At 42.6% G+C, this 24,535-nt stretch overlaps 1 protein-coding gene across 1 annotated transcript in view; it reads left to right on the top strand.

Moving 5' to 3' along the window:
* Positions 1–24,535, top strand: part of LMBRD1 (LMBR1 domain containing 1) — a 289,978-nt gene that overhangs the window by 40,452 nt on the left and 224,991 nt on the right. The window contains exon 3 of the mRNA XM_068281447.1: positions 5,716–5,779. Coding sequence (XP_068137548.1) covers positions 5,716–5,779 — 64 coding nt within the window. The remainder of the gene's footprint in view (positions 1–5,715; positions 5,780–24,535) is intronic.

The following is a 24,535-nucleotide window of genomic DNA, read 5'->3' as shown; positions in this document are numbered from 1 at the left end:
ACTGTTAAAGAAACACCAAGCCTTTTCAGTGCTGCTGAGTAGATTTTTAGTCTGGAGCTTCACTTTAAGGCCTTCTATGGCTTATCCAGCTCTCCTAGTGTAACTGCTTGTCTCCTTGAATCTCCTTTATGTCCTCGACTGTGCTGGGAGACAGTTAACCTCATGGCAGTGGCATCCTGGAGGATATGGACTACCTATGCAACCCCAGTAGGGTACAAGCTCATACCAGTAGTGACACTGATCATAGCCAAATGCAAACAAAAGTCAAAGAAGGGGAGGGGAAAATGTAAACTATCCAGCGTCTTCCGAACACTCGGGTAAAAATCAAACCTTAAGTGAGTCTTCTTCAGGTACAGGTATTTTCTTTAATGTTTTTTTGATCAGTGTACAGGGAGTGCAGAATTATTAGACAAATGAGTATTTTGACCACATCATCCTCTTTATGCATGTTGTCTTACTCCAAGCTGTATAGGCTCGAAAGCCTACTACCAATTAAGCATATTAGGTGATGTGCATCTCTGTAATGAGAAGGGGTGTGGTCTAATGACATCAACACCCTATATCAGGTGTGCATAATTATTAGGCAACTTCCTTTCCTTTGGCAAAATGGGTCAAAAGAAGGACTTGACAGGCTCAGAAAAGTCAAAAATAGTGAGATATCTTGCAGAGGGATGCAGCACTCTTAAAATTGCAAAGCTTCTGAAGCGTGATCATCGAACAATCAAGCGTTTCATTCAAAATAGTCAACAGGGTCGCAAGAAGCGTGTGGAAAAACCAAGGCGCAAAATAACTGCCCATGAACTGAGAAAAGTCAAGCATGCAGCTGCCAAGATGCCACTTGCCACGAGTTTGGCCATATTTCAGAGCTGCAACATCACTGGAGTGCCCACAAGCACAATGTGTGTAATACTCAGAGACATGGCCAAGGTAAGAAAGGCTGAGAGACGACCACCACTGAACAAGACACACAAGCTGAAACGTCAAGACTGGGCCAAGAAATATCTCAAGACTGATTTTTCTAAGGTTTTATGGACTGATGAAATGAGAGTGAGTCTTGATGGGCCAGATGGATGGGCCCGTGGCTGGATTCGTAAAGGGCAGAGAGCTCCAGTCCGACTCAGATGCCAGCAAGGTGGAGGTGGAGTACTGGTTTGGGCTGGTATCATCAAAGATGAGCTTGTGGGGCCTTTTCGGGTTGAGGATGGAGTCAAGCTCAACTCCCAGTCCTACTGCCAGCTTCTGGAAGACGCCTTCTTCAAGCAGTGGTACAGGAAGAAGTCTGCATCCTTCAAGAAAAAACATGATTTTCATGCAGGACAATGCTCCATCACACGCGTCCAAGTACTCCACAGCGTGGCTGGCAAAAAAGGGTATAAAAGAAGAAAAACTAATGACATGGCCTCCTTGTTCACCTGATCTGAACCCCATTGAGAACCTGTGGTCCATCATAAAATGTGAGCTTTACAAGGAGGGAAAACAGTACACCTCTCTGAACAGTGTCTGGGAGGCTGTGGTTGCTGCTGCACGCAATTTTGATGGTGAACAGATCAAAACACTGACAGAATCCATGGATGGCAGGCTTTTGAGTGTCCTTGCAAAGAAAGGTGGCTATATTGGTCACTGATTTGTTTTTGTTTTGTTTTTGAATGTCAGAAATGTATATTTGTGAATGTTGAGATGTTATAATGGTTTCACTGGTAAAAATAAATAATTGAAATGGGTATATATTTGTTTTTTGTTAAGTTGCCTAATAATTATGCACAGTAATCGTCACCTGCACACACATATCCCCCTAAAATAGCTAAAACTAAAAACAAACTAAAAACTACTTTCAAAAATATTCAGCTTTGATATTAATGACTTTGTTGGGTTCATTGAGAACATGCTTGTTGTTCAATAATAAAATTATTCCTCAAAAATACAACTTGCCTAATAATTCTGCACTCCCTGTAGTTGCTATTGAAGGTGGCAAAGTTACATGGTCTCTTCTGCCAAATACCTCTTCTTAATCATAATTTTGTTTGGCTCAGAAGCACCTGTGGTTTGTTTAGACAGCATTACCCCAGATGAAGCCCACTTTTAAGATGACCGCACACAGATTGCTCAAGCACAAAAGCTGATAGAATTGCAGCAATTAGACACGCAAGGTCATCCATGCAGGACATGTATGTGGAGAGCAGCGGTAATTTTCATGCTGGTTAACTATGTCAGAAATTCAGAACAAAGTTAGTTTAACCTCTGCATCATCTATTAATCTTCCTGCTTTCAGGTTACCTCCCCCCTTAAAACATTCACTCTAGAAGCTCTTTCTTCACCCCTCTCCCTTGAAAGCTTTCAATGCCTTTGCTACCTTTCATCTCTAAATTCCTGGAAATACTGGTACTTAGCCCTCTGAGCTACTCTTGTTTCCGGAAAAAAATCACCTGTTTGACCCTGTGTGTTATCTTTCACATAAGCAGACTTCACTGTATTTTATCACAAGCTGGTACCTTTTTACTCGGATTCCTTCAAGTGATTGTTACATCATTCAAATGGTGTAGGACCTTTTAAATTTTGGTCCTTGACCAAGCTGTCCTTCTAATCTCTGGGTCCCTTTTCCACAGCCAGTCTTTTAATAATGTGATGTTCTTGTCAAACAGTTGCTTTTATTGCTTTGATCTATCCAGGTTTGTAGTTCAATAATATTTAATGTACTTCATCAAACCTCAAAGCCAGCAGTACATGGCAATTGTCGGTGCCTTTCAGCTGGAGCAGAAATAGAGCATTCTCATATTTCTTTTAAAGCTAACTTGCTCTGTTTTTAAATGTTTATTAACGGGGTTGCATAAAATTTTTTTTTTTTTTTTTTTTTTTTTTTTTTTTTTTTTATTCTTTGCTGATGGGGTTTCCAGCAGAATTGTATTTCCCCATCTTCCTCCCCTCCATTTTTCTATATGTAAATTATACTGTCGTTTTTTTCCTTTTTTTTTTTTTTTTTTTTAATTTATTTTTTATTTTTTATTACTACCTCTTGAGTTGGCTGCCTTGAAGATACTCTTGACTAGGGATGAGTCACAAGAAGTGAACTGTACCCACAGAGATCAGGACCGTGGCCGGGAGTGTTCATTTACCTGTATTTTACCTGATTGTTTCACATGTAATTTCCACCCGCATATAATAAAGGCACCGGTTAAAGAGATATTGCGTTATTTTTTTCGTAAAATGGGCACCAGGATCTGCCGTAAAATATTGCTTATAGTACTGATATTCTACTATAGTCTTTCACACTGTAACCTCTATCTTTACATTAAGTAAAATGGGCTCCGGTAAAAGTGATAAAATATAGTTTGATTTACTGATATTGTACTACTTCATTCATATAGTAAAATAGGTTTATTACTTACCAATATTTTACTGTAACCTAACCACTCCCTACTCTAACACAGATCTCTCCCCTGTTGGTGCCTAACTCTTCCTAACCCTAACCCTAACCTCCCCTGGCGGTGCCTAACCTTAATCCCACCCTAGTGGTGCCAAACCTTAACCTGGCACTGTGAGAAAAGATAAATGGGAGATTACATTGTGCCTCTTTTTGTTTTTTATATTAAAGAGGAAGCATAATGACACATAGTATTATGCTTTATAGCATTATTCAGGATACCCATTTTATACATTAATTGTCCTGTTTCAGCAATGGAAATATCTATGTGTAACCCCACTCTCCCAGCGATATTTAGCCTGCACTATGTCACACAGCCCTCTGCCCCAGAGCACTCTGGGAGAACAAATGTTATTCCTTCTCACTTCACAACAGACATAAATTCCACAATGATGCACCTTGAAGGTGCATCATTCCTGAGGTAACAAATAAAAAGCTATCTTTGCTTACTTTAGGCTTCCATGTGCACGGATGAGACTCAGAGGGGGACCTTAGACGTATGCTTACAGCACTGCTTAAAGGACTCCCAAGGCAAATCTATTTTTACTTACCTGGGCTCCTTCCAGCCCCTACAAGTCATTTGGGTCCCTCACCTCAGCTATTGTTCTCCCTGGTGTCCCAATGGCTGCCTGTGAGGATTGGCGGGTTGGTGCTTCTGCACAAGGACGGGCCCGCATGCAAACGCGAACACGTCATCAAACGCATACTGCACCTGCGCAGTACTACTGCGAAGATGCAGTAAGTGCCCAGTGAGCGCTCACATGCGCTGAAACACAGATGGGTCGCCTATCTTTACAGGCATCCAGCAGGACATTGGAGAGAACTGGAGCTGCAGCATGGGACCCAAATGACTTCTAAGGGGAAGTAACCCCAGGTAAGTAAAAATAGATTTATTTCGTCACCTCGGGAGTCCTTTAATCACTTTTTCTAAATTTGATTGCATATGGTACAGATGAATATGTCCATGTTACAGTTTATTTTTTATAAACAAGTAGAAAATGGTCCTGTTTACGAGAACGGATGGAAAAGCATGTAATCAGTTTGGGCAGGTGATAGATTATGTACGTCTCTGATTTGCTAGTCATGATCACGTGCTAAAGCAGGATGTGATCACAGCAAATCAGAGCTTAGCAAATCTGTCAGCTGATCAAATAAGTCACATGCTTCTCCATGAGTTTACCTAGACATGCCCATCACTATAAACAAGTTACTTTTATTACTGCTATGCATGTTTTGAACAGCTAGTTATTACTGTAATTTGACTATTTTACATAATATATTTTTTGCTTAAAGTATACCTGAGGCGGAATGTTTAATGTTAGTGAGTTTATCATATGCCCCACCCGTGTTCTTCCCCTTCTCACTGCTTTCCCTCCTCTCTGGTCACAACCATTTTTTTTAATAATTATTATTATTATTATTATTATTATTATTGAAATAAAACCCAGAAACCGGGACAGAGGAGCGATGGGGAGCTGTAAAAGCGAGCTCCTCCTCATCCAGCTAGCCCTCAGAACAGGTAGCATGTTTGGGTTTGTTTTTGTTTGTTTTTTACACAAATTTATCTTTGGTTCAAACATCATTTTGGTAATGTTGATTAGTAGTTCAGGGAGAGTTAGGCTCCCTGCACACTGCATGCGATTCCGATTTGTAATCGGTTTTTACATTTTATTCCGATTTTTAAACGTTACCGCATGCTGCGTTTTTTTCCTCCGTTTTTCTGGTGATTGCATTCAGGGAAAATCGGAATTGCAAATCGGGATTGCAAAACGGATTTGCAGTGTGCAGGGAGCCTCATACTGTCTATACCAGTCAAAATATCATTGCATTCTATTCTGAATAAACACAATAGGTACATGCCATAGATGCTGTAGCCATACATGTGCTAATGCCCTTTTCTTTATCATGTATTTTATGATGGTGTATGCTTCCTTGATTGATCTTACATCTCCATTTGTCAGGAAGACTTTATTGTTCTAGAATGGATTTAGAAAATAATAATAATAAAGATAGGTGGTTAGATGTAGATTTAGAGAGAATTACCATCAGGAACAGTGACCTTTGCCATTATGTAATCATGTACACCATTGTTTCCTGTTTGAGCCTAATTAGTCAGTGTGTTTTCAGTATGGGTTTTTTTTCTGCTGCATATGGGAGAACGTTGGCTATTTCAAGTGTGTAATGGAACACATGCACTGAAAATGGTACTTGACTGCACACTCTTTGTTGACATGGTAATAGATCTTTTTAGAGTTGTGGGTACAGCAAATCAATATATCTATTTTGTTTTCTTTTAGGAATGGGCAGAGAATAATGCCACACGGCTTCAGATTGAAAATACAGTTTTAATAGGCTATTACAGTAAGTATAACATTTTAAAAGGACCTTGTCACGTTTTCACACATTGAAATTGAAATTCCCACTGTATCATTCTACAAATTTTAGTTAGCTTAGCTGAACTCCTTATTTCAAAACAACGTTGCATTCCTGAGATATGGACATCTACTATTAGTTTCTAACACTGTTTCGTCTTAACCTGGCAGATGTGATAAAACTGTGACAAATCTGGCAAATGTGATTTAATTATTTTTTGGTCCTCATTGTAAAGAAAAAAAACCTTATGTTGCGTCCCCAGTGAGATTGCATGATGTAAGCGAAGTAGAAAAGCTTAACTTACAAAGTGAGTACTGCACCAACAACTATGCTAATTGAATAAAAAATGACCACACACACACACACACCCTGAGTCAATACTTTGTAGAACCACCTTTTGCTGCAATTACAGCTGCCAGTCTTTTATGGTATGTTTCTACCAGCTTTGCACATCTAGAGACTAAAATCCTTGCCCATTCTTCTTTGCAAAACCGCTCCAACTCAGTCAGATTAGATGGACAGAGTTTCTGAACAGCAGTTTCCAGACCTTCCACAGTTTCTTGATTGGATTTAGATCTGGACTTTGACTGGGCCATTCTAACACATGGATATGTTTTGTATTAAACCATTCCACTGTTGCCCTGGCTTTATGTTTAGGGTCATTGTCCTGCTGGAAGGTGAACCTCTGCCCCAGTCTCAAGTCTTTTGCAGACTCCATAAGGTTTTGTTCCAAGATTGCCCTGTATTTGGCTCTATCCATCTTCCCATCAACTCTGACCAGCTTCCTTGTCCCAGCTGAAGAGAAGCACCCCCAGAGCATGATGCTGCCACCACTATATTTGACAGTGGGGAAGGTGTGTTTACAGTGATGTGCAGTGTTAGTTTTCCGCCACACATAGCGTTTTGCATTTTGGCCAAAAAGTACAATTTTGGTCTCATCTGACCAGAGCACCTTCTTCCACATGTTTACGTGTCCCCCACATGGCTTGTGGCAAACTGCTAATGGGACTTTATATGCTTTTCTGTTAACAATGGCTTTCTTCTTGCCACTCTTCCATAAAGGCCAACTTTGTGCAGTGCACGACTAATAGTTGTCCTATGGACAGATTCCCCCTGCAGCTCGTCCAGAGTCACCATGGGCCTCTTGACTGCATTTCTGATCAGCGCTGTCCTTGTTCGGCCTGTGAGTTTAGGTGGACGGCCTTGTCTTGATAGGTTTACAGTTGTGCCATACTCCTTCCATTTCTGAATGATCGCTTGAACAGTGCTCCGTGGGATGTTAAAGGCTTTGGAAATCTTTTTGCAGCTTAAGCCTGCTTTAAATTTCTCAATAACTTTATCCCTGACCTGTCTGGTGTGTTCTTTGGACTTCATGGTGTTGTTGCTCCCAATATTCTCTTAGACAACCTCTGAGGCCGTCACAGAGCAGCTGTATTTGTACTGACAGTAGATTACTCCAGCACAATCCAGCAGAGATGACAGCCACACATCTGGAGACTGTTCCCTCCTGGAGTCCTCAATCTCAGACCTCAGCTCCCAGGGTAGCCCCATCAAGGCTGTCCTCTGCAACGTCAGATCAATAAACAACAAAACAGCAATCATACATGATCTAATAGAGTCTTCTGATTTGGCCTGCCTGACTGAAACCTGGCTTTCTGAACCTGTTGTCCCCACTCTGGAGGCAGCTGTGCCAACAAACTATTCTGTGATATACTGCAACAGGAAAGAACGCAGGGGAGGAGGGGTTGCACTTTGCTTTAGATCAGCTTTGAAAATCAGACTACTTACTGTAGGTCCTACCAACTCGTTTGAATGCTTGGGGGTGCAACTTTCAGCTGAGGAAAACATTAACATATTGCTGATCTACCGCCCACCAGAAAAATACTCAGACTTCCTTGAGGAACTTGTAGACCTCCTATGCAACCTAACACTGGAACACCCCAGATGGATTGTTCTTGGAGATTTCAATACATGGGTGGACGACTCCTCCTCACAATTTGGAAAAGAGCTACCTCGTGCCTTACATGAACTGGGCTTCCTTCAATCAATCAGCTCTGCTACTCACAGGAAAGGTCACACTCTGGACCTTCTATTCCATACTGGGCTGTCAATAGCCAATGTGGAAATTAATCCTGTTGCCTGGTCAGACCATCACACTATCCACTTCTCCCTCTCAATACCAGTTGTCAAACACCAGGTCAAGAATCAAATAAAATATCGCCGCTTAAAAGGGCTAACACCTCAACATATCCGAGAAAACCTTAGCTTTGATGAATTGACTGACTCCAACTTGGACCCTGATACTCTGGTGTTTAAATACAACAAATGTGTGTCCTCCACCTTTGAGACCATTGCTCCTCTGCGCACCAAATATCTTACTCCACACCATCATGCACAGTGGTTTGATAACGCTATAAAAGAGCTGAAAAGACAAGGCCGAAAACTTGAGAGGCTGTGGCGCAAATCTCAGTCCCCAGAAGACAAACATGCCTTAATCTTCCACTTGAAGAGCTACCAAAAGGTAATCACGGGAAAAAAATCATCCTTTCTATCACAAGAGATTGCAAATGCAGTTAACAAACCAGCCCAACTGTTCCGCACAGTGGAAAAACTCTGCAACCCAGCATGTCAAAAACTTAATATCGAGTCTTCAAAGGACCTCTGTGACCAATTTGCCCATTTCTTCACAGACAAAGTCTCCGCTATAAGGTCCGCCATCCAACTTACAGCATCTGAGCCTAATATAGCGCCGAAGACCATTAGCAGAGACAACGTAACGCCTTGGTCAAACTTCAAAGAAATTGATGAAGAAGTCACATCAAGCATCCTCCTTCACGTCCGTCTACCTGTGACCTGGATCCTGGCCCAACACAGTTCATGTTGAACTGCCCGACCTGTTCGTACCGGTATTCCTCAAAATTGTTAACTGTTCCTTACAATCAGGGATATTTCCTGCTTTACTGAAGGAAGCAATCATCAGGCCTCTCCTCAAAAAACCCTCCCTGGACCCAGATGCAATGACCAGCTACAGACCTGTCTCTAACCTCCCCTTTCTGGGAAAGCTAATTGAAAAAGCTGTATACCTCCAGCTAGAAGCCAGAATCCTACAAAATAACAGTTATGACCCATTCCAGTCTGGCTTCAGGAAACACCACAGCACTGAAACTGCCCTCATCCAAATATGCAACCACCTGCTTATGGCAAGAGACAGAGGAGAGTGCTCGATCCTCATACTGCTAGACCTTTCTGCAGCCTTTGACACAGTTGACCATGACATCTTGATAAACAGGCTACAGGAATACTGCGGCATTGATGGCATAGTACTTCAGTGGTTCCAATCCTTCTTGAGTGGCAGAACCCACAAAGTGTCTATGGGGCCCTTCCTGTCCACCCTTGTAACACTTAAGTATGGGGTGCCCCAGGGCTCAATCCCCTCTCCCCTGCTTTTCATGATTTACATGCTACCGTTGGGAAAACTAATCCAAAAACATGGCCTGACATACCACTGCTATGCAGACGACACCCAACTATATCTTTCCTTCAAGCCTGGTGTGACAGACCCAACTCTTAACTATAAACGCCTGCTTACGTGAACTACAGCAATGGATGAATGACAACTGGCTGAAACTAAATGGAGACAAAACTGAAGTCCTTCTGATTGGAGGGCAGAGCATGATAACAAAACAACTTAACTTGCAGTCTTCACCACTGGGAATAGGAGGCACGGATCTACGCAGCTCTGATCATGTGCGTAGCCTGGGAGTTCTAATTGATGGGGATTTAAACTTCAGAACTCAAATCTCTGCTGTGGTGAAATCATCCTATTTTCACCTGAAGAACATTGCAAAAATCAAGCACCTCATACCCCCAGAAGATCTGCCAACCTTAGTCCACGCCTTCATCACATCCGACTGGACTACTGCAATGCTCTCTACACTGGCCTTCCAAAAAAGGCCTTGTACCGCCTACAGCTGATACAGAATACTGCTGCCAGACTGCTAACCAACCAACCCAGTCACTGCCACATAACGCCAGTCCTGCATTCCCTTCACTGGCTACCTATAGAATGGAGGGTCCTATTCAAGATCGGCCTACTGACATTTAAATCCCTGAATAATCTAGGCCCTGGATACATGAAAGATATGTTACAGCTGCGTAGCAATCCCCGCATTCTCAGATCCACAGGTTCTAATAATCTAGTCATACCCAGAGTCCACTTAGAAACTTTTGGTCCCAGAGCCTTCTGTCATGCTGCCCCTACGTTTTGGAACTCCTTACCTCAACAGATTAGGACAGCCCCATCCCTGGACGTGTTTAAATCCAGACTGAAAACCCACCTGTTCAGTCTGGCATTTGCAGAAATATAACTTTTGTTGTGTGAATACTTCATCCTACTAATTACTGAAACTGAGAGAGCCTAAGCGCTTTGAGTCCTATGGGAGAAAAGCGCTATAGAAATGTTATTGTATTGTATATTGTATTACACACAGGTGCACTCTATTTAGTCATTAGCACTCATCAGGCAATGTCTGTGGGCAACTGACTGCACTCAGACCAAAGGGGGCTGAATAATTATGCACACCCCACTTTGCAGTTATTTGTTTGTAAAAAATGTTTGGAATCATGTATGATTTTCATTCCACTTCTCACGTGTACACCTCTTTGTATTGTGTGGTATAACAGAGGCGCCAAGTAGAGTAAAATTAGTTAAAATTGTTAAAAAGGGGGAAGTGGGTGGACTCGCCTCCCTTCTGAAAAAAATGGCCAGACAACGGGCAGGTTACTTCAAGTTTAAAGTAACATTTATTATGAGCTCCAAAAGTGCAACGTGTTTCACGGGTAACCGTCCCGCTTCTTCAGGCAAACAATTTTTGGAGGGAGCAAAGTTGGGTCAAGAGCCAGATATAGCGCCTCTCTCTCTCTGCCCGTTATCTGGCCATTTTTTCAGAAGGTAGGTGAGTCCACCCACTTTCCCCTTTTTAACAATTGTAACTAATTTTACTCTACTTGGCGCCTCTGTTGTTATACCACATAATTGTTTAGTCCACCCTTGGTGGAGGGGTGTATTCTCCCCGCCTGCTTATTCAGTGGTTGCCTTGGAGGCGACCCGTCCTTGTGAGTATAATCATTGTGTGTGTTTGCATCAGACATCACCTCATTAACATACTACACCATATCGGGCTCTTGGTTCTCCCCCTTTCTTTCAACCACTTTGTATTGGTCTTTTACGTGGAATTCCAATAAAATTGATTCATGTTTGTGGCAGTAATGTGACAAAATGTGGAAAACTTCAAGGGGGCCAAATACTTTTGCAAGCCACTGTATATGTTCATTTGATAGTCTTAGTATTGCAGAAATGAGAGCCTACAATCTACAGTGGAGGAGTCTTTTGGCATCTGGTCCTGATGTGGATATGTGTCTAAATGCAAGCTATGATGGATTGTATGCTATCCCAGCATAGTCTTATGATGGATGATACACCTCATAGTAATGATCACAGTATAAAGCAACTTTAATTTTAGATAACATTTTTACATAAAGATTTTGTGATAAAATCTCTGTATACTTGCATTTGGTATAAAATGCAACCAGGAAAAGCAGCATAAACAGTTGAGGAAAATTGCAAACTTGTGCTTAATCTATAAGAAAGGGGGTCATACGACATTAAGCGCTTATTCTACCATAGCATATGCAGGGCTATGGTCTTAGAAGAAGGTGAATAAATGACTACAATATCACCTCTCTAAAGACTTGAAAATGTTAATGTCGGTCTCAATCTTCTACATCTAGGGATAAAGCTCAAGTCAGGTGAGTTAAATGAAAGTGATTACACAAAGCCAGCTATAACATCATAATTTACAGATTTCATAAGGGATTGCAGCCATAAACACGTTGCTTCAGAAAAGAAAACCTCTAAACGTGACCAGCTAAGCATGATTAAAATAAAATTAGGAGTTTAAAGCGTGACTCGCTAGTTCATTAGTTCATTTCTAAGACCTTCACTGGAAACTGCTTGATATGCATAATATTACATACAGTATGCCATGAACCTTATATTTCTGAGACAGATTCCCTACATATAGTTACAGTATTCTATTACTGACAACTGGTGAGTTAAAGTGACACTGAAGCGAAAAAAACCTTATGATATAATGAATTTTAGGCGTAGTAAGAATAGTTGATAGAACATTGGTAGCAAAGAAAAGTCTCATATTTTTATTTTCAGTTCTATATCTTTTTTTTTTTTTTTTTATAACATTGCATCATTCTCTAATATTTGCAGTTTACACACTACACACTGCATTTTACTAATGACCATTTGAACTTCCCTGCAGTAAAATATTATCTGAAGTTGTCTTTCACTGTTTGTTTGATGTATAAGTGCTTCAGAAAACAGCACTGTAGCCAACCAAGTTTGGTTGGAGAGCTCAGAGAAGCTCTTTTGCATATATAACGGAAGTTTCTTTTCTGGAAACAATATGAGACTCATACCTTTTTGGTCTATTTCTTAGCTGTACTACACATTCAATTCATTATATCATAAGTTTGCAAATAGTTCTCTACAGTGGGACGTGATCTCAAATGCCAAATGTACAAAGTGAAAAGATTATACCACTTGCTCCTTGGTAACTATTCAGGATCATCACATTTAGTTAGAAATCACAACATAAGAAACCTACCGTATATCCTCGAGTATAAGCCGAGATTTTGGGCCCAAAAAAGTGGTCCAAAAGTGGGGGTCTCGGCTTATACTCGAGTCTGACAAGTTACTGTGACCCCCCCTCTGAGTGCCCCCTCCCGCCGCCACCTCTTACCCCGCCACAGGCACAGCGGAGAAGTGCGGGGACGGCAATAACAGCTGTGCGATCCGTGCTGCCAACTCCTCCTGACTGAGCGCATGCTAATTTGCATAGTGAGGTGAGGCCTATCGCGCTGCTCTCACCTCCTGTCCTGACGTCCTTCTGCTTCTCCGGTATTTTCTCTGCCCCCCAGCTCTTTCATCTCCTTATGCCGCTCGTTATCCGTCAGCAGCATGGAGCTCCGGTCTCGTCGGGACACAGTGCGCAGCCAGGAACACTCATAGGCTCATTGCTATGACGCGTGCAGCACATCGTGGGAAGCGCCACTAGATGGCGTCATAGCACGACTATGAGCGTCCCTGGCTGCACTCTGCCCCGACGAGACCGGAGCTCCATGCTGCTGACAGCGAGAACGAGCGGCATAGGCGATGAAAGAGCTGGAGCCTGGAGCAGAGGAACTACCGGAGACACGGAAAGAGGCCCGGACGGGAGGTGAGAGCAGCGCAATAGGCCTCACCACACTATGCAAATTAGCATGTGCTCAGTCATTGAGAGGGGGCAGCGCGGATCGCACAGCTGTTAATGCCTTCCCCGCACTTCTCCGCTGTGCCTATGGCGGGGTAAGAGGTGGCGGCGGCGGGAGGGGGTACTCAGAGCATACGCTCAGTCAGGTAGAGGGGGCAGCACGGACCACACAGCTATCACCACTGTGCCCCCACTGCTCTGTTGTGGCTAGTGGAGGGAGGGGGCACTCAGAGGGGGGCCAGTGCATGCACTATGCCATGGAGGTGGGCATCATGGCATAAAGCTCACAGCTATCACCACTGTGCCTTCCCTGCTCTGTTGTGGCTAGTGGAGGGAGGAGACACTCAGAGGGGGGAGCAATTAGCATGACTCTGCACGGAGGGGGGCAGCATGGCACAAAGCCCACACAGCTGTCACCACTGTTTACCCATGGCTCCATTGTGCCTTTGGTGGGGTAGAGGGGACACTCGGGGGGGGGGGGGCAGTTAGCATGCACTCTTCCATGGATGAGAGGGGGGGGGTAGCATGGCACAAAGCCCACATAACTATTACCACTGTGCCCCCACTGACCCGTTGTGGCAATGGTGGGGGGGAGGAGGCCATTTAGCATGCACTCTGCCATGGAGGAGAGAGGGACAGCTATCTCCACTGTGCCCTCCCTGCTCTATTGTGCCTATGGTGGCGGGTAGGGGCCTCTCAGTTGGATCAGTAGCTGGAGCATTTCCTATCCTCGGCTTATACACGGGTCAATACTTTTTCCCAAATTTTTTAGGGAAAAGTTGGTGGGTCGGCTTATACTCGGGTCGGCTTATACTCGAGTATATACGGTAAATCCTCATGGGCTGTGAAATGTTGTAGGATCGCCTGCACAGAAAATTGTATATTTGGCCCCTGTTGAATCTGTTCAATTTGTTTATTTTTTTTTAAAACCAAACTCCTGTGCTGTTTGGATTGGTTTGTAATGCTAGACTGGACATATTTTACAGTTGCTAGTTTCCAATCTTGGTGCTTATTCTGTGACACAGAATGGACATGCGGTGTGCTGTGTGATCAAAACCTTCACTGCTCTCATGTCCTTTCAAAAAGATCAATTCACCTTGCTGTGACTCATTCCAGGCTTATCCATCTCATTCAGCTCTTTTTATATATGCCTGAATACAGATTGCTTATCTCATGAATCATGTCAATACTTTTCATCTGTGCTGCATGTCTACAAATACCTTAATTTAAATTTCTAGGACAATTCAAAGGTTACAGTTCCTAAAATACCTGAACGTTTTTTTTTAAGATTATTGATGCAATAAGCATTTGCTGATCTATAAAATCAGGAAAAATATGTAATAATTCCACTTTAGGAAAAAATTATTGAACTTAAAGGGTGTTTTTTTCCCATTTGATTTGTTTGCTCATTGTATTCAGCAAAAAAAAAAAAAAAAAAAAAAAAAAAAAATGTGAATGTGCAAGTACAGTAAGCACTGCAGAATAAATCCGATCTACAAAATGACAAGACAATTTGTTGCATGCCTTTGAATTCCAGTCAGTAGTTTAACATTACAATTGTATAGCCATGGATATAAGAGCATAAATCAAATCTACTGGGATAATGGATTAACTTTCAACTAAAACAGCATACAACATAACGGAATAAACCTAAATGATAAGTTTCATGTGTTAGTGTTAGTACACACCTAAGGGCCCATTTAAACTTAATCAGTTGGTGTGCGTTGGTACGCGTTTTTTTTCCATAACAGTGCATTGTGAAAAAGATTTCAGTTAAAACGAGTTAAGTGTGAAAGGTGCCATAGGAAAACATGGGCAAAGAAAATCCGTTTTCTTTCAGTTATAATTGAGAGCAACGGATTAAGGGCCTGTTTCCAATACACGCAGATTGGAAGCAGAATGGATGCAGAAAAACTGACTCCAATTAATGTCTGTGGGCCTGTCTCCACTAAACGCGATTTTTCTGATGCAGATTTGCCCATAGGCATTCATTGGATTCAGTTTTTCTGCATCCATTCTGCATCCAATCTGCGTGTAGTGGAAACAGGCCCCAAGTGTAGAAGGGCCCTAAAACGCTATCGCTAACGCTCAGCGCTTTTAGACGTGAATTTTCAAGGTGATTCTAGGCATTTGCCTATCTATTTTCTGTTTATACCTAGTGATTTTTGGGGTGTTTTTGTGTAGCATCTTTAAGTAAAGTAGAGCTGCAAGTGTATTGGTTTTAATACAAAATGCTGGGAAAATCGCTATGTTGTTGTATAGGAAAGTAATTTTTCACTTTCCTATACTTAGCTTGGAGGCTGAATCGTCTCAAAAATGCTGCAGGACCCGCGTTTGTGTTTTGGGAAAAATCACATTGCTCTGGTGATCCATCCCATAGAGCAGTTCTGTCCAGCTTCACGGGCATGGAGGGCCATTTTTTTTTCATACCCCATAGTGGAGGGCCGAAGGTTCTTGCTAGAGCTGCAGACGCGCAGTGCGGCGAAAAACATGAGGGTTCCGTTGTGCGCCGAAAAATGGGTGTGGCCATGGACCAGAATGTGGGTGTGGCCACGGGTGGAGACAAATTTACATGAACTTAGCAATGTGGGACATTAGATTAGGACAGTGGTGGTGAACCTTTTGCAGGCCGAGTGCCCAAACTGCAACCCAAAAGTTACTTTATCTATCCGATAGATTCTATCGCAAAGTGGCAACAGCAATTTAAACTACATACAAACGTTTTAACTCATACATGAACATTATGGAAAATCCAAGTTGAAAATAAACTGTGAAGATAAACAATTTCATCCATCCTACTCCTGAAATTTTTTTTTTTAGAATCTCCCAGTTTTATTTTCCGTTTTTAAAAAGCTAAAAAAGTAGGTTTAATGCTATTGTCTCATATGATGATGATTCAGCTTTTCCCATAGTCTCGCAGTTAGCAATCATGTGACGCCCAACAAGGCAAATTCAGCAATTATGAGGCCCCCAACAAATCATGATGCCCCTAACAAGACGCATTCAGCAATCATGATGCCCCCAACAAGACACATTCAGCAATCATGATGCCCCCAACAAGACAAATTTAGCAATCCTGAGGCCCCCAACAAATCATGAGGTTCCCAACAAGACATATTCAGCAATCTTGAGGCCCCCAACAAGACAAATTCAGTAATCATGATGCCCCCAACAAATCATGAGGCCCCCCGACAAGACCAATTCAGCAGTCATGAGGCACATAATTAGACACCATTTCACATAAATAGGCAGAATGCCCCTTTTAATATGGTAGACACCTCTCACCTGGCTTCTAAATTCTCCTCTATGGGCTCCTGCGCCTGGCAATACTGTTTTTGGCTGGATTGGGGATGATGTGTGGGCTGAAAGGCCTTGCGGTGATGCTGTGGCCGGGCTGGCAGTGATGCTGTGGCCGGGCTGGCGGTGATGCTGTGGTGTGGCCAGATGAGGTAGTGACAGGTGCCCCCCCAGTTGAGGTAGTGACAGGTGCCCCTCCCCCAGTTAGATAGTGACAGGTGCCCCCCCAGTTAGATAGTGACAGGTGCCCGCCCAGTAACAGTAGATAGTGACAGGTGCCCCCCCCAGTAAGATAATGACAGGTGCCCCCCCCCCAGTTAGATAGTGACAGGTGCCCCCCCCCCCCCCCCAGTTAGATAGTGACAGGTGCCCCCCCCAGTTAGATAGCGAGAGGTGTCTAGCGCCTCCTACCCTGCCATTACCTCTGCCGTGTGCTGCCCGCCAATGCCTTCTCCTGTGTCCCCGCTGCCTCACACTCACAGCTCAGACCTCACAGATCGCGGCGACTGAAGCAAGGAGAGTACGCATGGCACCCGCGCGGCTGAACTTCACATGCGGAAGTGACTAATGATGTCACTTCCGCATGTGACGTACTCCGTGTGTATGCGGGTACCATGCGTACTCTCTTTGCTTCAGTCGCCGCGATCTGTGAGGTCTGAGCTGTAAAGCAGCGGGGACACAAGCAACGGGAACACAGGCAGCGGGGACAAGGCCTCTATAAGAGGGAGCAGGCATGGCGCCCATAGCGCAAGCCATGCCTGCACCTCAGAGAGAAGAGCGGGCCGCAGCAGGAGGCCTGGTGGGCCGGATGCGGCCCGCGGGCCGCCAGTTGGACTGCGCTGCCATAGAGGAACATTAGGCAAGCGCTGTTGAAAGCACTCAGACGCGCTCTAGGTGTGCACCAGCCCTTAGATGCATGCTATCTAGCCTTTGACCTTGGCATGGAATGTCCTGACTAATCATTTTATTCTTGCTACTTATGACTTATTGATTTTAAAATCACATCTGGAGGGCACATCTGGATGGTATTCCGATACTCGGAAGAATTCACACAAATGCTAGGTTAAATCCCAGCCCTGTATACAGATGATCCCCCTCAGGTGTTGATGTAACATACGTAAGAAAATTCTCAGTCTGGAAACCATGGACCCAACTGGTTTAATGTTATCTTGTTCTCTTTTATTTAGAAGCAACAGTTATAACCAGCGTAAAATTCAGGGGCATGTGTTACTATATACGAAGGGGGTATAAGCATATATTAACAATACTTAGTCATTCCCTGTTCTACTAAGTTGCCGCTTTTTATGCTACACTCGTATGCATGGCAAATCCCTCTTCGTAATTATATTCATACTTTTAAGAACTGCAATTGATGCTAAATTATTTATCTTTATATCATGAGTTGATATTCTATGTAAGCCACTGTCATTGCATTTCTTATTATATGCTTCACCATTGCTTCAATAAAAGAATTTGAAAAAAAAATAAAGTGGACAGATTATTATACCAAGTTTTTCAAATATTAATAAATTGGAATGAACGAGTCCTCGACCTCCTCCTCTAAATTTTAGAAACAATTGGTCAATACATAATATGGTTTTGAAAAGAATCGCATACAAATAAAGTGAATGTGAAACAAAGTATATTACGGGTAAGTGAACAAGAACTATACCTGTGGGTTTTTGAGGAGGGAGCTGCAATAAAGAGGGTTAAGTTACCTGAATGAACATCTTGTCGCAGCGCTTCATCATCACAACACTTCCTGCTTCACAGCAAAACTTGAAAATTAATTGCTACCTTATAGGGCCTTTTTTACATTTACCATGGTGTGTCACTGTATGCTTTTTCTTCCAATTTTATTGGAATTCCACGTGAAAGTCCAATACAAAGTGGTGTACACGTGAGAAGTGGAATGAAAATCATACATGATTCCAAACCTTTAAAAAAAAAAAAACCCCAAAAAAACCCTGTAAAGTGTGGTGTGCGCAATTATTCAGCCCCCTGAGTCAATACTTTGTAGAACCACCTTTTGCTGCAATTACAGCTGCCAGTCTTTTAGGGTATGTCTCTACCAACTTTGCACATCTAGAGACTGAATTCCTTGCCCATTGTTCTTTGCAAAACAGCTGCAGCTCAGTCAGAGTAGATGGACGGTGTTTGTGAACAGCAGTTTTCAGATCTTGCCACAGATTCTCGATTGGATTTAGATCTGGACTTTGACTGGGCCATTCTAACACATGGATAGGTTTTGTTTTAAACCATTCCATTGTTGCCCTGGCTTTATGTTTAGGGTCGTTGTCCTGCTGGAAGGTGAACCTCCGCCCCAGTCAAGTCTTTTGCAGTCTCCAAGAGGTTTTCTTCCAAGATTGCCCTGTATTTGGCTCCATCCATCTTCCCATCAACTCTGACCAGCTTCCCCGTCCCTGCTTAAGAGAAGCACCCCAGAGCATGATGCTGCCACCAACATATTTGACAGTGGGAATGGTGTGTTCAGAGTGATGTGCAGTGTTAGTTTTCTGCCACACATAGCGTTTTGCATTTTGGCCAAAAAGTTCCATTTTGGTCGCATCTGACCAGAGCACTTTCTTCCACATGTTTGCTGTGTCCTTCACATGGCTTATGGCAAACTGCAAACATAACTTCTTATGCGTTACTGTTAACAATGGCTTTATTCTTGCCACTCTTCCATAAAGGCCAACTTTGTGCAGTGCATGACTAATATTTGTCCTATGGACAGATTCCCCCTCCTGAACTGTAGATTTCTGCAGCTCGTCCAGTGTCACCATGGGCGTCTTGACTGCATTTCTGATCAGTGCTCTCCTTGTTCAGCCTGTGAGTTTAGGTGGACGGCCTTGTCTTGGTAGGTGTACAGTTGTGCCATACTCCTTCCATTTCTGAATGATCGCTTGAACAGTGCTCCGTGGGATGGTTTAAGGCTTTGGAAATCTTTTTGTAGCCTAAGCCTGCTTTAAATTTCTCAATAACTTGATCCCTGACCTGTCTTATATGTTCTTTGGACTTCACGGTGTTGTTGCTCCCAATATTCTCTTAACCTCCCTGGCGGTTTATTTATTTTGCCAGGGAGGCTGCAATGTGGTTTTTTTTTAATAAAAAAAAAAATATTTCATGCAGCCAACTGAAAGTTGGCTGCATGAAAGCCCACTAGAGGGCGCTCCTGATCCGTACTTTCGATCGCCTCCGGCAATCGAAAGTAACAAGATAGGCCGCAATGAGCGGCCTATCTTGTTTCGCTTTCCTCGTCGCCATGGCGACGAGCGGAGTGACGTCATGGACGTCAGTCGACGTCCTGACGTCAGAGCCGCCCGATCCAGCCCCTAGCGCCGGCCGGAACTGTTTGTTCCGGCTGCGCTGGGCTCGGGCGGCTGGGGGGACCCTCTTTTGCCGCTGCACGCGGCGGATCGCCGCGGAGCGGCGGCGATCGGGCAGCACACGCGGCTGGCAAAGTGCCAGCTGCGTGTGCTGCTTTTTTCAGAACTAAAATCGGCCCAGCAGGGCCTGAGCGGCGACCTCCGGCGGCATACCCCGAGGTCAGCTCGGGATTACCGCCAAGGAGGTTAAACAACCTCTGAGGCCCTCACAGAGTAGCTGTATTTGTACTGACATTAGATTACACACAGGTGCACTCTATTTAGTCATTAGCACTCATCAGGCAATGTCTATAGGCAACTGACTGCACTCAGATCAAAGGGGGCCGAATAATTATGCACACACCACTTTGCAGTTATTTATTTGTAAAAAATGTTTGGAATCATGTATGATTTTCGTTTCACTTCTCACGTGTACACCACTTTGTATTGGTCTTTCACGTGGAATTCCAATAAAATTCATTCATGTTTGTGGTAGTAATATGACAAAATGGGGAAATCTTCAAGGGGGCCGAATACTTTTTCAAACCTCTGTAAAACCATTTAAGCATTAATGGTCAGAAGGTTCTTGTCCAAACTGTTTAGTGTATTATAAGAGTCTCTTTGTTGAAGCTGTGAGAAAGGATACATGATTTTGTAAGTGTCCTGGAAAATAAAACTACTCGTTATTTGCATATTTTTCCACTTGAGCACACAGTGTTTTTTTCTATTCATAATGCAACCATTTAAATCTGGGTTATTTTAAATGGTGATTGGCCATAGTTATATTCTATCTCTGCTTTAATGGAAAATAAAAATCCTTCAAGTACCAAACGTTCAAACATTAGTTATATATTTTTTCCCCCCCTGTGCTTTCTCTTTTTTTTCTAACCTTTCACAGCTTCAGTGGGACTGAATTGCACGTATATACAATACAATAACATGTGTAAAGCGCTTTTTTACCATAGGACTCAAAGCGCATGTCTTTGGGTATGTGTGCGTGCACATAAGCTGTGAGTTGAATTTTGACGTAATTGACTGCTTCCCGACCGCCTAACACCAATGGGCGTCAGGAAGCTGACATCCCCAGGACCGCCTAATGTTGAAAGGCGTCAAGTCCTGGGGCGGGATTTTGCAGGTGATCACGCGCCAATGTGCACAAAACCCTGCTTATCATTAGTAAACCAGCGGCAATCACCGTTAGGAGACTGTTAGATGGCAAAACCGCCGTCTATTTACTTATTTGTACAGAGCTTCGATCTACGGCAGCACTGTACTGGGTACAGCCGTGTTATTCGGCTTCCCCCTAAGGAGGCTCAGATAACTATGAGGGCTGATCACTGTGATTGGTTGCCTGGGGTAGGAAGGGGGGATATAAATATAGAAATTACAAATTTATTAAAAATAAAATGACATTAAGAATCGTAATTAAAAAAAACTATGCTGCAGCAGCGATCAGAGCCCACCAACAGAAAGCACTGTTGGTGGGCAGAAAAGGGGTGGAGGGGGAATTCCTTGGTGTGCTCAGTTTTGTATGGCTCTGCAGTGAGCCATTAAAGCTGCAGAGCACCAATTTGAAAAAAAATTGCCTGGTCACTAGGGGGGTGTAAGCCTACAGTTCTCAAGCGCAGTGTTCTCCCGAGGACCAATTAAGCGGGCGGGCCGTCTGGCTGTTTTGAAACCCCGCCCGCCTGTTTTAGAACCCGGCCGGCACATTTCTCAAAGTATTTTCTCATCCTGAGCGGCGATCCTTGAGAAAATGGCAGCCGCGCAGGGGACACTTCAAGACTGGTTCCTCACGGTGGAGTAAGTCGCTCTCCCAGTCTGTAGCAACGATAGATGAACTTGTCGGCTTCCTCCACCAAAGCTATGATTTTCTTCAAACACAATTGTTGATGAACAGTTGAATGAAGATATTTGAATACTGCTTACCAAATTATATATTTAACTTTCATGAGTACTGAAATATAGGAAGAAATCAAATGGTATTTGCTTCATATGCAGACGTTTGGACACCCTTGCCAGACAGAATTTAGAAAAGCCTCCTTTGGCCATGTGTGCAAAGATGTTAACACAGCAGTTTCCTTAACCTCCCTGGTGGTATGATTACTTCCAGGTTTTATTGTTTAAAAGCGGTGCAATTTTTTCACAAGCTTTTAGGCCCTAAAAATCATACTGCAAGATACATCTGTGGCAGCCCTGCACATTACACACCTTCCATGGATCCAACTCTGGGTTACTGCTCTGAAATACAGAGGAGGTTAAGCTTTGGATTTTAATTCAGTTGCAAAATAAATCTAAGATGTTTTAAATCCTTTTTATTTTTTATTTTTTTTCTCCCATCTGATAAGATGTTCATATTTGATGGAAAATGATCATTCTTTTCAGTTTCATTATACATAAATATAAGTGTTTCTCATTCAAAAGTGCCATTACACAATTTAAATTAACACATGTGGCCAACATTTAACATTTATTGGCTCCACTATAGGATAGATTATTCAATTAATTGCCTTTATTATTAATCATAATCTATCGTTTTTGTTATATATTATAAAAGAGCCTGAAGGACTATGGAAGCTGAGGAGTGAGTGAGGGTGTGAACAACCCCACCCCTTCCTTCCCAGATCTTGCATTAACTTTTCATAATTTCCTTCACCTTAAAGGGAACCCGAGGTGAGGGGAATATGGAGGCTGGCATGTTTATTTTTTTTTTAAATAATACACATTGCCTGGCTGTCCTGCTGATCCTCTGCCTCTAATACTTTAAACCATAGACCCTGAGGAAGCATGCAGATCAGATATCTATGACCAATCAGAGATGATTAGCTGCATGCTTAGTTCAGGTGTGTGATTTAGACCCTACTGACCTGAAAGATCAGTAGGACTGCCAGGCAACTGGTATTGTTTATAAGGAAATAAATATGGCAGCTTACATAGGTCTCTCACCTCGAGTTCCTTTTTTAAATTCTTGAAGATGCTATGGACAAATGAAATTACAACTTATAACCACTTTGTAGACTTTCTTTTCTCCTACTCAACTTTTTCAGTTAGCTTCATCTTACACACTTGCAAGCACGCACGCTTTTGTTTGCCTTTTTGAGATCTGAAAAAATAAGACATTGACCGTAAATGCAAACCAACACTAAACTCTGAGAATTTTAGTGGCTGTTTGCAGTACAGGAAGTGGCCAGTGACGGGCTTCTGATCAGATACCTTAGAAATGGTGACAACAGCGAAACAAGTAGCTTACAGCCCAAAGCAAACTCTGTCTCAAAGTGCATACACAAGGCTAGAAAAAAAAATGACTGTCTGTAGTGGTGCTTTAATCACAGTCAAATTATTAGTAGTTTAATATTATGGTTGCAAATACTTTGTGATTGCAGTTCATTTGGCATCATTTTACTTGTAGTAGAAAATATCCGACACCTATGAGGTTGGTTTGAAATGGCTTGGTTTGTATTGTTTGAACGTTTTTATGATTGAATTCAGTTGGGTGGAAAGACTGTTTATTGATCCAAAGAAAAGGAAAAGAAATAACAAAAAAAAATGTATCAGTGGAGGGTAAAATCATTTTTTAAGGATTGAGTAGGCAGTTTCTTTAACACATAATTCCTATTTTTCAATTGCTTCCTTTAAGTCTTTACAGAGTCACTCCAGTTTGTGATGATTACAAATACTAGTATTCTTTAGATTCCTTAGTATAATTTGCCCAAGTGTATTTGACAAATGTTTTGTTTCTTATATCCTCTTCATGTTACAGCATAAAGCATTTTTCCTGTAGGACACTTTTTCTCTGACGCCAGTTTGAGGTTCACAAAGAAATGGTCAGAAACAGCACTGCCCTGCTGCCTTGTCATGGGTGATATTTGAACTGAGAAGTAGCTTTGATAACCTAAATAAGCAAGTTTCCAGACAACCATATTGCTTTTCATAATTTTTTTTTAAATGATTGACTGTTATTAGCAAGTGTGAAAAAAAAACCACATCCATACTCGTGACAAAATGCTGCACAGATTTTCACTCTATAGTGAATAACAGCTAAACAGAGTTTAGGGCACACCCACTACTGTTGTAATATTGCATATTGCACTGATTCACGATTTTACAGGTAACTTAAGTTGCATCCAATATCTTTAAAGCAGAATGAAACCCAGCATTTCTTCTTTGCGCTAAAAAAAAATATTTACAGCATAATACACACACACACACACACACACACACACACACACACACACACACACACACACACACACACACACACACACACACACACACACACACACACACACACACACACACACACACACACACACACACACACACACACACACACCCGCAGATCACACACACACTTACACACACACTCTTACACACACACACTCTTACACACACACACACACACACACACACACACACACACACACAAAGATCACACACACACTTACACACACTCTTACACACACACACACACACACACACACACACACACACACACACACACACACACACACACACACACACACACACTTTTTTTTTTATACTAGAGCAGCATTCAATTAGTTAAACACAGGGCTTGAAAGTTCAGTGCAGAGAAAGCTGGACGCATCCGAAGTGGAGATAATGTTATCTTGTGTTTACTTAATTGTATCAAGTGAGGAATGTGACACATTCTCTGACTGTGCAGAAGCTCCTGGACACAGACAGAAACTCAAAGCATTCCTGCCTTCAATACAAGATGAATAAAACCAGTTATG

This window comes from Hyperolius riggenbachi, chromosome 4, assembly GCF_040937935.1.
Source record: "Hyperolius riggenbachi isolate aHypRig1 chromosome 4, aHypRig1.pri, whole genome shotgun sequence".
In the NCBI taxonomy this organism is placed as follows: Eukaryota; Metazoa; Chordata; class Amphibia; order Anura; family Hyperoliidae; genus Hyperolius; species Hyperolius riggenbachi.
Note: the sequence above shows the minus strand (reverse complement) of the source record. Positions and strands in the feature narration are given on the sequence as shown.